Here is a 15,873-nt window from a genome sequence, read left to right as displayed (position 1 = left end):
TTGATTCAACTTCTCCCCAAATAGGCGGCCGCACTGATAAGTCAGGGAAGTCAAGGACTTCTTAGAAGAAGGATCAGCTCACCAAGTCCTTAACCATAGGGCTCTTCTGATCGAAATTGCATTAGCGGCAGCAAGTGCTGAGCAATTGGCCGCATCCAAAGATGCATTGATTACATAGTCTCCGGCCATCGCCATCAGACCTGCGACCTCCGAAATCTCTGCAGGTAGATCCTGCTCCTGCGCGACCTTGTTTAATGTTTCTGACCATGATATCTTAACCTTGGCTACCCAAGTTGCTGCGAACGAGGGAGCGAGTGCTGACCCTGACGCTTCATATTCTGAGCGAGCTAAGCTCTCTATAAGGCGATCCGTGGAATCCTTAATCGAGGAAACACTATAGACGGATAGCAGGGTCTTAGTGGCTAGGCGCGAAACTGGAGGATCCACCTTCAGGGATTCCATCCATCTTTTACGGAGGTCCGGAGCAAACGGATACCTTGATTCGAGTGCCTTTTGACCCGAGAAACGCCTGTCTGGACGTCCTCTGTGCCGCTGCACTATGTCCTCAAACTCCGGGTGAGAGGAAAAAATTCTGTGCGGGCGTTTCACTCGCTTAAATGCCACTTTATGCCCCGTAGCCGCTGGGGGATCATCCTCAATCCCCAGGGTCTGATTGACGGCTTCTATGAGGCTGTCCACTGTTTCACGTGACCCTGGAGTGTCAACCACTGGTGACGGGGAGCAAGAAGCAGAGCTTATGGATGCCAAGGCACCGGATGGACTGGGCGACACCGAGTGGATTCGTTTCCTCAGGTTCTGGATGGAGTGAGAGCGGCCCCTGCAGGCCGGAGGCTTTTGTGAGGTGGAGGTTCCCTCTAAGGCTGGCGAGCCATCGTCCCTGCCCCGACTCGGGGCTTGAAGGGACTCTATTGCTCTCGTAAGCGACGCCATGGACTGTGACAGTGATCGGGCCCACTACGGGGGATTTGACACTTTGGTCGCGGTCGCAGGGGAGGGCTCCTGGGCGCGTTCGGATTCACAGGCCTCGCATAATCGCTGGCTCTGCGCCCACGGAAACGCAGCCCGACAAGAGATGCATGCAGCGTAAAAGAACGGGTGCGTCTTTGCCTTTTCGGACATACAGTATCTGTCCGCTGCTGGGGATGTGGGGAGGAGGTAGCACCTCGTTTTCTCTGTAGCGTGGCCTCTCGGGCAGCACTTACCCCAGTCCCGCGCCCCCCCGTCCTGGCTGCTTCCTTCAAATCACGCGCCACCAGCTGTGGGAGTGAGCCAGCATGTAAAACCGCTCTAGGGGCGGTGTTGTGGCCTAGCCGCGCTCTGAAGCCGGGGCCTAAATTTGTTCGCCACCGCCCAGTGCGGGGCGGGCCGCCGGAAGTGACGTGCGGCTCCAGGGGCAGAACTTCCGGCCGCGGCTTAGCTCCGGCTGCAGCTGCGGCCTCAATTTTTCCCCTACCCGACCGGGGGGGGCACGGTACACAAAAAACATGGCGCCACTAACTGCGTAGCGCCGCCTGACGGATCCAGCCACCCTCAGCCTTGCATGGCCGGTGGCTTCCGCCAGCTGGGGGCTCCAGCCCTGAGATCTTTGCAGGAGCCCTCCCAGACCCTCTCCTCACCGATGATCCTCTTCAGCCTGAGCGCAGGTATGTGAGGGGGCCTTGATAATATAGGACGGTGCAGGCACCCTAGCTCCATCTAACCCCTTCAGGGGGTGAGGAGAGGGACCGTCCGCCACCTTGCAGCACTGCAGTCTAAGCACTGGTGGAGCAGTGGGGGCTGCACGGACTAGACTTGTGCCTCTGTACAGCCCATGGTTTCAATACCCAGGGGTGGTCAGAGCTAAGTCCGGCATTCTGTCCCACGACACGGGAGAGGATACGTGGAGGGACAGTCGCACGTGCTCGCCCGTTGTTGGTTTGTGGAAATCGGACCCTTTCAATAGAGGATCTGTTGCCCCTGTCACATCTTCATGGAAAAAGACGAAAAAAGTCTGGAGAAAAAAACAGACGTGTGCCTCCATGGACACTAAGCAAAAAACTGATTTCCGCCCGCAATAGGGGCGAGGGTGTATACGGCGGAGGAGCTAACCTCTTTTTTTCACAGTGTCAGCCTCCAAGCGGCAGAAGCATACACCCACAGTATCTGTGTCCCCCAATGAGGCGAAGGAGAAAAATCCAGTGGAAGTGTGCTGCTGGGGTCTGGAGTTCTCGGGTGATCGGGCCGTATCGGGTGTCGGCCATCCTCGGCCCGGGGACATACCAGTTGGAGTTACCCCCAGTAATGCCCATACTCAACTCATTCCCCAGGTCGGCGCTCTGAAGATTTGTGGCACCTCCGGAGCATACGTTGCCACCTCCATAAGTCCACGTTTGCCATAAACCTGAGAGTCAGGTGATTGCCGAGGTTAACTCTGGCGGATCTAGGCATCCTCATCGTAGGTGGTTTTCTGGTGAGGTGCAGTGTTGAGGGTCCAGAGGTCCCTCATTCAAGGAGGGGTACTGTCACGATCCATTTTTGGATCTGCGTCAGATTCTGGATTCTCTTATATAAACTTTTTTCTTTTCATCGGGGGTTAATATTAGTTTTTCCCCCGGTGGCCGCTGGTGTTACTACATGTTTGGTTAGTCTGAGTCTGCTGATGGTGACCACTCCCACCTTCTTATAAAAGGTCACCTGAGGCATCAGCTGGTGTTGGTGATACACTTCCTTTAGGATACCAACCGTGGTCAAGACAGGAGCTGGCTGAGAGCAGTTGTGCTTCTGCCTGATGCTAATCTGGTGCCTTACTCTGCTGCTCGGTGCATTGCAGCAGATAAAGCTAAGTTTTGTTTTTTAGTTGATTTAACCCTGAGGTGTATGTCTTATCTTTCCTTTGGTTTTTGGGGCAGTTTACTTTTTTCCCTGTCTCACCTCCTTGGGAGGGGGTTGGGGGTTTAGCTTAGGGCTAAACAGGAGATAGGGACAAGTCGGTGACTTGGGCCTCGCTACCATCAAGTGTATCCCCAAGTTAAGGAAAGTCAGGGCACCCCCTTAGCCTGAGGGGCAGTTCAGGGGCTCAGGTTCCTCGTCCCGTTTTCCCACTACTGCCCCGTGACAGATTATCCTATTCCATAAAACATAGCACACACAAGGAAGGGGCAGAGGAATAACTACAATTTACATAGCTAGCACCCAAAAGATGCTTTCTGATTGTATTTTTTCAACCATGACCAATGGTACATCAGACATTAGCAAAAGTTGTGAATGCACAAGACTCACTTCAGCATGTGGTTTCTCTCTGGCATATCCAAATTTATCTTGAAAAAAGGTGTCGCCGACACCTCTATTTTTCAATAAAGTGAACATGTCATTATTTTTCTTTTGGAAAAAAAAAAGCTTCTACATGAGCGCGTGCACAGAGCAGTGTATGTATTTACAATTTACCAAAAGGCAACTAATCCCTAACTAAAGACTATAATAAAACGTAACCTTTAATGAACTAATAGAATAATTAAAAACACTAAGTAGGAGTTTTAGTTTACAACACTGTTAGGAAAACTACCAAGTACACGATCATTTGATCAAATACTATTTGTCTTGTTCCCTCAGCAGGGTATTCATTTTATTAACTTATATTTAACTAGCTCCTCAACAAAAGTATTAGTTTGATTTGTGGGACTGGTGAGGATGCTACCTAAATCTCTATCAGATTATTACTAACTCCTATCTTATTTTTAAAATTCTTTACCATGCCTCCCCTATTGGGACAACATAAAGAAACATGGATTTCTCACCATAAAATCCTTTTGTCCGAGACGCTCATTGGGGGACACAGGTACTGTGGGTGTATGCTACTGCCGCCTGGAGGCTGACACTACGTGAAAAAAAGAGGTTAGCTCCTCCTCCGCCGTATACACCTTCGCCCCGATTGCGGGCGGATTCAGTTTGGTGCAAAAGCAGTAGGAGAGCAAACCAAAAACAGACATCAACCTTACTGCAGGTAACAACATGTCTAGAAAAACACCACTGTAACATCAATCAAAAAAGCATATTAATTAAACAAACAGAAGCCAATTTGGCTATCAGGGTGGGTGCTGTGTCCCCAATGAGCGTCTCGGAGAAAAGGATTTTATGGTGAGATATCACAAAAATCCATGTTTCTCCTTCACCTCATTGGGGGACACAGGTACTGTTGGACGTCCTAAAGCAGTCCCTGGGTGGGAAGTTGACTCACCGATCCAAGCTACATGCACCTCCTGTCTAAAGGTGAGCCACTGCTGCTTGGAGAATCCTTCTACCCAGGTTCGCATCCGCTGAACCCCGAGTATGGACATTGTAATGTTTGGCAAATGTGTGCAGGCTGGACCAGGTTGCTGCCTTGCAGACTTGATTTGCCGATGCCTGGTGCCGAAGAGCCCAAGAGGCGCCCACCGCCCGAGTAGAGTGTGCTCTGATCCCTGCTGGAACTGGTGCACCTCTGATGCGGTAAGATTCTTGAAAAGTCAACAGAATCCACCTGGCTATGGTCGATTTCGAAGCAGCGAGTCCCTTCCTGCGACCTTCATGGAGCACGAACAGCACGTCTGACTTACGAAAGGGTGCCGTCCGTGACACGTACCTCCTGAGTACTCTCACCAGGTCCAAAGTATGACGGGCCTTTTCCACACGGTGAATGGGTGCTGGACAAAATGAGGACAATACAATATCCTCATTGATGTGGAACAAAGAAACGACCTTTGGCAAAAAAGAAGGAGCTGGTCTGAGAACCTCCTTATCCTTGTGGAAAGTCAGAAACGGGGCTTGACAAGATAGAGCTGCCAACTCAGAGACCCGCCTAATTGATGTTATAGCTACGAGGAATACTACCTTCCAGGAAAGGTATCGCAAAGGGACATCCTGTAGCAGTTCAAATGGAGCTTCCTGCAGAACGCTTAGGACCAGGTTAAGGTCCCAGGTGTCCATAGGCGCCTTATAGAGAGGTAACAAGAGGGAGACTCCCTGGATGAAAGTCTTTACTTGCCAATTGGTCGCAATCCTGTGCTGAAAAAGTACGGATAAAGCAGATATCTGTCTCCTGAGAGAACCTGGAGCCAAGCCTGAATCAAATCCAGACTGGAGAAAGGCTAAGATGTTAGAATCTCAGAGGAGAACAACCATGGCAACACCATGAAAAGAAAACCTTCCAGGTGTGGTGGTAAACTAGTGCTAAGGTAGGCTTCCGGGCGTTAATCATTGTAGCAACCACTTTGCGCCCAAACCCCGCCTGAGTCAGAATCCAAGATTCAACAGCCAAGCTGTCAAACACAGGGCCCCTGAGTTCGGGTGGCAGATCAGCCCCTGTGAAAGTAGATCTGGGCGCTCTGGCAATCGCCATTGCACGTCGGCGAGCAGCTGTACTAGATCTGCGTACCACACCCAACGGGGCCAGTCTGGGGCCAGCAGAATCACTGGAACCTCTTCCGCCTTGATCTTCTTGATTTACCCTCGGGAGTAGAGACAGCGGGGGAAATAAGTAAGGGAGGCGAAACTGGTTCCATGGCAGAACCAGCGCATCCACTGCGATTGCCTTCGGGTCCCGAGACCAAGCGACAAACGTGGGCACCTTGGCGTTCACCCTGGAGGCCATCAGATCCACATCCGGTGTTCCCCACCATTGGTAAATCTGCTGGAAGACCTCGGGGTGTAGTGACCATTCCTCGGACGCAAGCACCTGCCAGCTGAGGAAGTCTGCTGCCCAGTTCTCTACCCCCGGGATGTGGACTGCCGATATCACCGTGCGGTTCCTCTCGGCCCAGCGAAGCACGTGCCCTACTTCACGCATGGTTGCCCTGCTGCGGGTGCCCCCTTGGTGATTTATGTAAGCCGCCACCGTGGCATTGTCCGACTGAATCCGGACGGGATGGCCTGCTAGAAGGTGATGAAAATGTTGCAGAGTCAGCCGGATCGCCGGTATCTCGAACAAGTTGATTGGGAGGCGTGCCTTCTGCGGTGACCACCGTCCCTGGGTTGTGTATTGGCGAAAAACCGCTCCCCAGCCGAGAAGGCTGGCGTCGGTTGTTACGACCAGCCAATGGTCTGGGGGAAAGGGCTTCCCCTGGAAAAGGAAGGAACTGACTGTCCACCACTCGAGTGACTGTCTGACCTGAGAGGACAACCGGCATCAGTGATCGAGCGTGAATGGGTTCTTGTCCCAGGATGACAAGAGGGCGTGCTGCAGGGGGCGGAGATGGAACTGGGCGAATGGGATCGCTTCCATTGGCGCCACCATTTTTCCTAGAATCCTCATGCCGAAACAGATGGTGTGAGGGAGTGGTTGGCGAAGTATCCGAACTCCCTGCCGAAGAGCTAGGGCCTTGTCTCGAGGGAGAATTACCAACCTCCGGAAAGTGTCGAAGATCATCCCTAAAAAGGAAATCCTCTGGGTTGAGACAAGGGATGACTTCTTTACGCTGACCAACCACCCTAAGCAGGCAAGAATATCTAGCGTGATGCTGACACTTTCCTCGCATGCCCGCCTTGAAGGGCCCTTGATCAAAAGGTCGTCTAAATATGGAAATACGACTATGCCCCGAGAGTGCAGGATGGCCATGGGGGCTGCCAGGACCTTTGTGAACACTCTGGGGGCGGTGGCTAGCCCGAAGGGCAGCGCTGCGGACTGGAAATGTAGGCCGCTGATAGCGAAGTGTAGAAATCTTTGATGCGGAGGGAAAATGGAGATATGTAGATATGCATCCTGAATATCGATAGAGGCCAAGTATTCTCCTTGCCCCATTACTGATATGACTGAACGGAGAGACTCCATCCGGAAATGTCTGATCCTGATAAATTTGTTCAGGAGCTTTAGGTCCAAAATGGGCCTAACAGTCCCGTCCTTTTTGGGGACTGCAAACAGGTTGGAATAGAAGCCCTTAGTCTTCAAGTTTTCTGGTACAGGAATAATAACTCCGTTGTGTCGGAGTAAATCGATGGATCCTAGTAGAGCCCTTGCCCGGGTATCCCCCTTGGGAAGACGGGAAAGAAAAAATCATCTTGGGGGGTACCTGACAAATTCTATCTTGTACCCTGAGGACACCAGCTCTCTCAACCATGCGTCGTGTGTGACATTGAGCCAGACGTGGCGACACCAGAGTAGGCGGCTGCCTACCTTGCTGGTTTCGCCTGGCAAATGCCTCGAGTCATTTGGCTGAAGATCTTTGGGGCCTGGATCCCCTCGACCTGGGCTGGTTAGTATGCATTCTCCCCAATGAGTTGGCTCTATACGAGACCTGTTGGCCCCTATCCTGGTTGGGGCGGAATTGGCCGCTGTGGTCCACCCGGGGTTGCGAAAGGCCCGAAAATATGCCTGAAACTGGTGATGAAATAGCGGTTTGACCTTTTGTTGAGGGAGAAAACCGCTCTTCCCTCCTGTGGAGTCGGAGATGAGCTGATCCAACTTCTCTCTGAATAGGCGGCCGCACTGGTATGGTTGCGATGTCAAGGACTTTTCTGAAGCTGAATAGGCCCGCCATGTCCTCAGCCATAGAGCTCTGCTAATGGAGATCGCATTTGCGGGTGCAAGTGCCGCCCAGTTGGCCACATCTAAAGATGAATTGATCAAGTAGTCCCCCACCATAGCTATCTGATTTGTGATCTCAGATACTTCAGGTAGTAGGTCTATGTCTTGTAAGGTTTTGTTCAATGATTCTGACCAAGAAATCATGGCCTTGGCTACCCATGCTGCCGCGAACGAGGGAGAGAGTGTTGATCCTGATGCCTCAAACACTGAGTGAGCCAAGTTCTCTATGAGGCGATCCGTGGGATTCTTAATGGAAGAACCACTAGGTATGGATAGTAGGGTTCTCGTAGCCAAGCGTGACACAGGCGGATCTACCATTGGGGATTCCGTCCATTTTTTACGGAGATCCAGGGCAAAAGGATACCTCGCCTCGAGTGCCTTCTGGCCCGAGAAACGCCTGTCTGGCTGTTCTCTGTGTCGTTGCACTATGTCCTCAAACTCAGGGTGAGTGCAAAATACTTTATGGGGGCGCTTGACTCGCTTAAATGACACCTTATGGCCCGAAGCCAGGGTGGACTCATCCTCAATCCCCAGAGTCTGGTTGATGGCTTCTATGAGACTGTCAACCATTTCCTGACAACCCAGCGTATCTAGGTCAAGGGGTTCGTCCGAGTCGTAGTCTGAGCCTTGCTCGCTATCGACTGCTGGTGACGAAAAGCAGAGCTCATAGATGCCGAGGCACCGGATGGACCGGGAGACGCCATGTGGGTTAATTTCCCCCGTGTCTGCATGGAGTGAGAGCGGCCCCTGCAGGCCGGAGGCTCCTGTGAGGTAGAGGACCCCTCTAAGACAGGCGAGCCACTGTCCCTGCCCCTATCTGGTGCTCGAAGGGACTCGATTGCTCTCGTAAGTGACGCCACAGATTGTGACAGTGATAGGGCCCATTCCGGGGGACTTGGTACACTGGGCTCGGTGGCAGGGGAGGGCTCCTGGGCACATTCAGACTCGCAGGCATCGCATACTCGCTTGGTCTGTGCCCGCAGAAAAGCAGAAACGTGTGCGTCTTAGCTTTCTCTGACATGCTGTACCTGTCAGGCATCCGCTGAAAAAAATGCTGGGGGAGGGCGCTCTCCGTTTTTCCTAGCGTGGCCTCTCAGAGGGCTAGGTGACAGCACTTACCCCAGTCATGTGACCCCTGTGTCCTGAAAGTGCAGTGTCGCTCCGTTTGAACAGGTGCGCGCCACAACTGCGGGCAGGCCCCCGGAAGAAAAAAGGATTCCCGGGGCGGTACTTCCGTCTGCGGCCTAGCCTCGGCCCAAAGCCGGGGCCTAAATTTCTTCAGCGTCCACCCAGGCCTCGCGAGCTGGGGGCGGCGTGATGCGACGCCGGGGGCGGGGACTTCTGGCCACGGCCTAGCGACGGCCGAAGTTGCGGCCTAAATTTTTGATATCTGCCCACAGGAGGGGGTGGGGGCGGAACCGCCGAGCCCCAGCCAAGGTCGGAACCAGGTCCGCCGACAGGTAGCATGTTGTGGCGCCTGGACGAAGTTAAGGGCTGCAGCCCTGCGCCGCTGCAGGAGCCCTCCCAGGCCACCCTCCTCCGTGCTTCAGCTCGAGCTCAGGTAGAGGGGAGGGGGGTGCCGTATGAAACAAAGGATGGTGCAGGCACCCTGGCTCCATCTAGCCCCTTCAAGGGGTGAGGAGAGGGACCGTCCGCCCCCTTGCCGCACCGCAGCCTTAGCATTGGTGGTGCTGTGGGGGCTGCAAGGACTGCACTTGTGCCTTTGCAGCTTAGGGTTTCAATACCTTAGGGTGGTCAGGGCTAAATCCGGCATCATTCCCACGGTGCAGGAGAGGATACGTGGAGGCGACACTTGCACGTGCTCGCCCGTTGTTGGTTTGGGGAGATCGGACCCTTTCAATAGGGTCCATCACCCCTGTCCACCTTCACGTGAAAAAAGCACTGGAACAATCCCATGTTGCGGGAGAGGGTACGTGGAGGCAACACTCGCATGTGCTCGCCCGTTGTTGGTTTGGGGAGATCGGACCCTTTCAATAGGGTCCGTCGCCCCTATCTCATCTTCATGTAAAAAAGGAATGTCTGGAAAAAATCCCCGTTGCGGGAGAGGATACATGGAGGCGACACTCACACGTGGTCTCCCGTTGTTGGTTTGGGGAGATCGGACCCTTTCAATAGTGTCCGTCGCCCCTGTCTTATCTTCATGGGGAAAGAAAAAGGAAAAAAAAAAATCAGTCTGGAAACAGACAGACGTGTGCCTCCAACAGACACTAAGCAAAAAACTGATTCCGCCCGCAATCGGGGCGAGGGTGTATACGGCAGAGGAGGAGCTAACCTCTTTTTTCCACTTAGTGTCAGCCTCCAGGCGGCAGTAGCATACACCCACAGTACCTGTGTCCCCCAATGAGGCAAAGGAGAAAACATATGGGAAATTGTAATTATAAAAGGGGTATTCTTAAGTTCTTAAATTGTTTTAATTAGTTAGACAGGAAAAGCAAGTCCATTTCAAACTTGCCTATTTTCATGCCATCTGCTGTCATTCTCCAGCAATGAGAGATTTTATCTTTTACAGTGTACAACTGGTTTCCATGGAGACCGTCCTTTCCTTCAGACCCTGGCTGAGAATGAGCGCAAATCTTAAGCTGGGAAAAAGTCAACTATGATATGCCATGGACTTCCATAGCCCCCACTTTGGATGTGCCCCATCCATCATTCCTAAAATCCCTACACATAATCTCCAAAGTCCCTATCCCTATTCCTTACTGTACACTGCTTTGGCAAAACTTATGTTTATTTGGTACTGGCAATAAAGCTTCTTTGAATTTGAATGCACAGTAGTTATATTCCAAGAAAGGGATTAACTCTTAACATCCCAGTCAGCTCTGTCCAGACCTGTAATTTCTTAACAGCAGTTGCTGCTCACTCCCCCAACCACTCCTCTCATCTTCTGAAGAGATACAGGTGTAAATCACCAGCCCAACAGCTTCCAGAGCAGGTCTGCTAATAAGAGCTCTCAGTTCCCAAGTGACCTGTGGTTGTTTAAATGCCTGTTTATCTGTTTGTGTAAACACAGGGTTAACATACTACAGCCAAATGTGTTACAGCAGAACTTGTGCTGGACTTTATAGTCCTAATAATACTACAGTTCTATTCACCAGAGTTGTAACTTAAGGAGGAGAGCCCACCCTGCTAGTAACCAGAAAGTAAAACTGCATTGCTCGGAACTGTTAAAGAGAGAAGTTGAGAACACCCCATTTAACTATTGTGTATGGTATGACTATCTGTTCTAACCCCTTAATGGCCACCAATACATCTCTTTACAGACCTGAGATATAAGAGAATATCGTCCCCATACAGGTGACAATCCAGCAGCAGTCGGCTGTACACTATAGCTGACAACTTGCTGCATCACAAACAGGCAGTGTCGGCACCATCCATATCTGTTTAACCCCTTAGTTGCTGCTCTCAATAGTGACTACATCAAATAAATGCTTAATAGATTGTGGGGGCTTCTGCTTTAATCTAATTGACACACCGAGATCATGATTGTGTGGTCCTGATGTTTGCCATAGCAGTTCTTGGCCAAATAGCGGCCTTAAGGGCATGTCACACTAAGAGATATCGCTAGCAATATCGCTATAACTAGTGACATTATAGCGATATTGCTAGCGATATCGCTATGTGTGATACTTACCTACGACCGGCAATCCCCGCTGGTTATCGCTGATCGCGCGAGAACGTCCAGGACTGTTTCTCGTCGTCAGCTTCCTGCGGCGCTTCCTGCTGTGAGGACGAGCGATGCGTGGAGCCGGGCGGGAGGACGCAGGATCGCCTAGTGTGACAGGTAAGTAGCGACCCCCGTCCCCAGCGATGTCGCTGGTGAGATCTGCCTGTGTGGCAGCTCACTAGCGACCACTTAGCGATGTACCAGCGATCCTGACCGCGTCATATCTCTGGTCGGGATCGCTGGTACATCGCTAAGTGTGACAGTACCTTTAGAGTCTGCAGGCTATAGCGGCCTATTCAGAAGTTAGCGACATTTAGGTGGTAAACAAACACTTTTTCATTCCTGCTATACCACTTTGCATTAATTCCTGAAAATCACCTGAAGGGTTAATAAACTGACAGAAGTTTTCAATATGTCAGAGGGTGCTGCTTTTAAAATGGTATCACACTTGTGGTTTTCCGATATATAGCACCCCTAAAGTCACTTCAAATCTTGATAGGTCCATCAGAAATTTTTTTTTTGTAAATTTCCTAGAAAGAATGAAAAATTACTGATACATTTTCAAACATCCTAAAAGGCTATCAAAATAAATTAGCGTTATAAAAATGGTGCTGATGTAAGGCAGACATGTGGGAAATGTTATTTATTAATGTTTTGTGTAGTGTGACTATCTGGATTAAAGGGATAATCATTCAAAGTTTGAAAATTGCAATTTTTGGTACATTTTTGTCAAGTTTCTGATATTTTTTTTATAAATAAACACAAAACATATCAACCTAAATTTACCATTATCATAATCTATAATGTGCCATGAAAAAACAGTGTCAAAATCAATGGGATTTGTTGAAACATTCCAGAGATATTACCACATAAAGTGACACTGGTCAGAATTTAAAAAATTGACCCTGTCACTAAAGGGTTAAGGCCAGAGACATTAACACCTTCACGACTTTTGACGCATATGTACGTCTCGAGTTGTGTACTTGACATTGATGCGAGCACGCTATGCCCGCATCTTTCCCTGCACATGATGGCTGATTCAATTGTTTCATGCTGCCATCAGCGCACCCGTCTCACAGGGCGCTGATAGTTGGTAACAACAGCCAGGGGTCCCCCTGATGACCCCTGTGCCTGTCCTTACAATTCTCCTGTAAAATCCAGCCTGTGACTGGCTGTGATTTTAGCTATACATAGCAGTGCGGATGCATCGGACGATCGCAGCTTCACGTCCCCTGAGGGAACTATTAAATACAGTAAAAATGGAAAAAAAATAACATAAAAAAGTTTAAAAATATTTTAACCCCTTTACCCCCAAGGGTGGTTTGCATGTTAATGACCAGGCCAATTTTTACAATTCTGACCACTGTCCCTTTATGAGGTCATAACTCTGGATCGCTTCCATGGATCTAGGTGACTAACAATGTTTTCTCATGACATATTGTACTTCGTGATAGTGGTAAAATTTCTTTGATATGACTTACGTTTATTTGTGGAAAAATTGAAATTTGGCGAAAATTTTGAAAATTTTGTAATTTTCCAACTTTGAATTTTCATGCCCTTAAATCACAGAGATATGTCACAAAAAATACTTAATAAGTAACATTTCCCACATGTTTACTTTACATCAGCACAATTTTGGAAACAAAAGTTTTTGTTAGGAAGTTATAAGTGTTAAAAGTGAAACAGCGATCTCATTTTTACAACACCATTTTTTTAGGGACCACATCACATTTCAAGTCACTTTGAGGGGTCTATATGATAGAAAATACCCAAAGTGATACCATTCTAAAAACTTCACACCTGAAGGTGCTCAAAACCACATTCAAGAAACGTATTAACCCTTCAGGTGCTTCACAGGAATGTTTGGAATATTTTTAAAAAATGAGCATATATAACTTTTTTTCACAAAAATTTATTTCAGATCCAATTTTTTTTTATTTTACCAAGGGTAACAGGAGAAATTGGACCCCAAAACTTGTTGTGCAATTTGTCCTGAGTACGCTGATACCCAATATGTGGGGGTAAACCATTGTTTGGGCGCATGGCAGAGCTTGGAAGGGAAGGAGCACCATTTTACTTTTTCAACGCAAAATTGGCTGGAATTAAGATCGGATGCAATGTCGAGTTTGGAGAGCCCCTGGCGTGCCTAAACAGTGGAAACCCCCCAATTCTAACTCCACCCTAACCCCAACACGCCCCTAACCCTAATCCCAACCATAACCCTAATCATAACCGTAATCCAAACCCTAATCCCAACTCTAACTTTAGCCTCAACCCTAACCCTGACTTTAGCACAACTCACTTTAGCACAACTCTAACTCTACTGGAAAAATGGAAATAAATAATTTATTTTTATTTTATTTTTCCCTAACTAAGGGGGTGATAAAGGGGGGTTTGATTTACAATTTTTTTATTTTGATCACTGTGATAGGGTCTATTACAGTGATCAAAATGAACCAATAGTAAAAAAATCTCCTATTGTTGCCGAGCCTCGGCCAGCAGATCTCGGCGGACGCACTGCGCATGCACCCGCCATTTTCTCCTGGAACAAGAAGCCGGTGGCCCGGAGGACTATAGGTGGGCCTGCAGGGATAACGGAGGTACTAGGGGGGTGATCATGGGACAATATTTCGCTCTCCTCTGATGTGCAATCACACCAGAGCAGAGAGAGAAATTAAATGGAAAATCTGACTTTATTATTTTGCGGTAGCCGTTATACTACTAATAACGGTGATCACAACAATGGGGTCAGTAAAAACCGAACCGAATCATGTTCTCTGGGGTCTCGGCTACCCCCGGCATCCAAGACCCCAGAGAAATTCCGACGCTGGGGGTGCTATAACCTTAAACCTCAGCGCCATTAAAAAGCGGTGCTGTGGTTTAAGTACCCTTAACTGCAGCCGTTAAAAGGCATATCGGGGGTTGTTAAGGGGTTAAATATGACTCTCATCATTCTCCCCTGCTTGCATCGATCGCTGAAGAGCAGGGGAGAATGATGAGAGCCGTGTACAGCACCTGGCGCCGGGGAACAGCGCTTACTGCAACGCTTCTTCCCTGGCACCCGTCCGTGTGGTACTGATGCGGCACACACATGCCACATGTGTGCCGCCAGTATTACACACAAAGACACTAACATCTCCGGTACCGGAAATATCAGGAAATACCTCATTTATATAGTTTTTTTTATAATTTGGCACTTTTATATAACAAAAACTATTTTGTAGAAAAAATAATTGTTTTTGCATTACTTTTTAATGAGGGAATACAAAAGCATGTTAACAGATGGACAAACGGAATTGAAAAGCAGGGAAATTGAGTAGAAAATGATATATTTGTCATTTCTCAAAGATGATTAAAAAACTGTACAGCCAGAGAGTAGATTACTTTTGAGTCACCCTCATATTAGTTTTTTCCCGTAAGATGGCAGAGCGGAATGGCTGCACCTTTAGTGAATCATGTACAGCAGATATGGTGTCTGTGGCATCAATGTGGTTTTATGTTACAATGCTTTTGGAAATACTGTGACCTGAGGCCATTGTAACCTGAAGGCAACTGCTGAAATGGCAAAAATGTCTATACAGCAGAAAATTGTACAAGTTGTATATGCTGCTTCATAATAACCTAGTAATCCAGAATATTTAATAACCGGCATCTCTTATGGCTTATGATTGTTTACTGTACAAATCTAATGACAACTGAATATAGGCTTATCAGGAGATTCTTGCTGCCCGCCTAAGGGCAGCATGAATCCGAGCCCAGCTGCATGCTTACAGCCATGAATGCCTTTCCCTAAACTGATGTGGCGTTTCAGAATAAACAGTCTGAAAAGCTGGCCGGGACTATAGGTAGAGACATGACTAGTAGGGCACAGACCCCGGATGGCTTATTTCTGCCCCTCTCCAGTTGATTGATAGGTTCCCACACTGGTCAGGTCTCTTCCTATAGTCACTCACATGCCTTTTAAACTACTTATCACTGAAACATCGCAGCGTGAAATATGCCTTGCTGCAATTGTGTTGTCAGGCTCTGATTTATGCAGACCATGGTTTGGGCAGCATGAAATTAGTAGGAGTTTTCCTTTAACAAAAATTCTCTAAAACATTAAAAATATAAAAAATGCTTCCAAAATACCTTTTGAGTATGTCTTAAATGACCCTGGCTGGCCAAATTCAATGACACTATATTCTCCTTTAGAATGAAAATCTGCTGGGTTAAAATGTCCACGGTTGGTAAGTCTTCTGGATCAACCAGCTTGACTTGCAGATCCTGTGGTAAGAATATAAGCACATGCAAGCTTTTATGCATCTCGTTACCTCACTTTAAACTTTTTGTTCTTATTTTCGTGTGAAACTTAAACTGCACATTCAGCCTTCCTGACAAGTATGTATTAGAGAACCTCTTTGTTTTCTAAACATTTTTTTAATTAAAGGGAATGGCCTTTTTATAACATATACAAATATATATTTGAGACAGTAATGATACTAGAAGTTAATTTGGCACCTATTCACTATAGCAAGCCATGCCACTCTTTATAGTAAAGACTTCTCTCAGAGAGCATGCACTACATGTCCAGAAAAATTGTACTTTAATGGACAGTGCTGATGGGTGGGTCGCATCACATGATTTGCAATAT

At 48.5% G+C, this 15,873-nt stretch overlaps 1 protein-coding gene across 1 annotated transcript in view; it reads right to left on the bottom strand.

The window, feature by feature from the left end:
- Positions 1-15,873, bottom strand: part of LOC141066950 (myomegalin-like) — a 397,502-nt gene that overhangs the window by 12,184 nt on the left and 369,445 nt on the right. The window contains exon 16 of the mRNA XM_073558018.1: positions 15,372-15,506. Within this exon, the coding sequence (XP_073414119.1) occupies positions 15,372-15,506 (135 nt within the window). The remainder of the gene's footprint in view (positions 1-15,371; positions 15,507-15,873) is intronic.

This window comes from Dendrobates tinctorius, unplaced genomic scaffold (genome assembly GCF_039654945.1).
Source record: "Dendrobates tinctorius isolate UK_male_01 unplaced genomic scaffold, ASM3965494v1 ptg000012l, whole genome shotgun sequence".
In the NCBI taxonomy this organism is placed as follows: Eukaryota; Metazoa; Chordata; class Amphibia; order Anura; family Dendrobatidae; genus Dendrobates; species Dendrobates tinctorius.
This window is presented reverse-complemented; position numbering and strand designations above follow the sequence as displayed.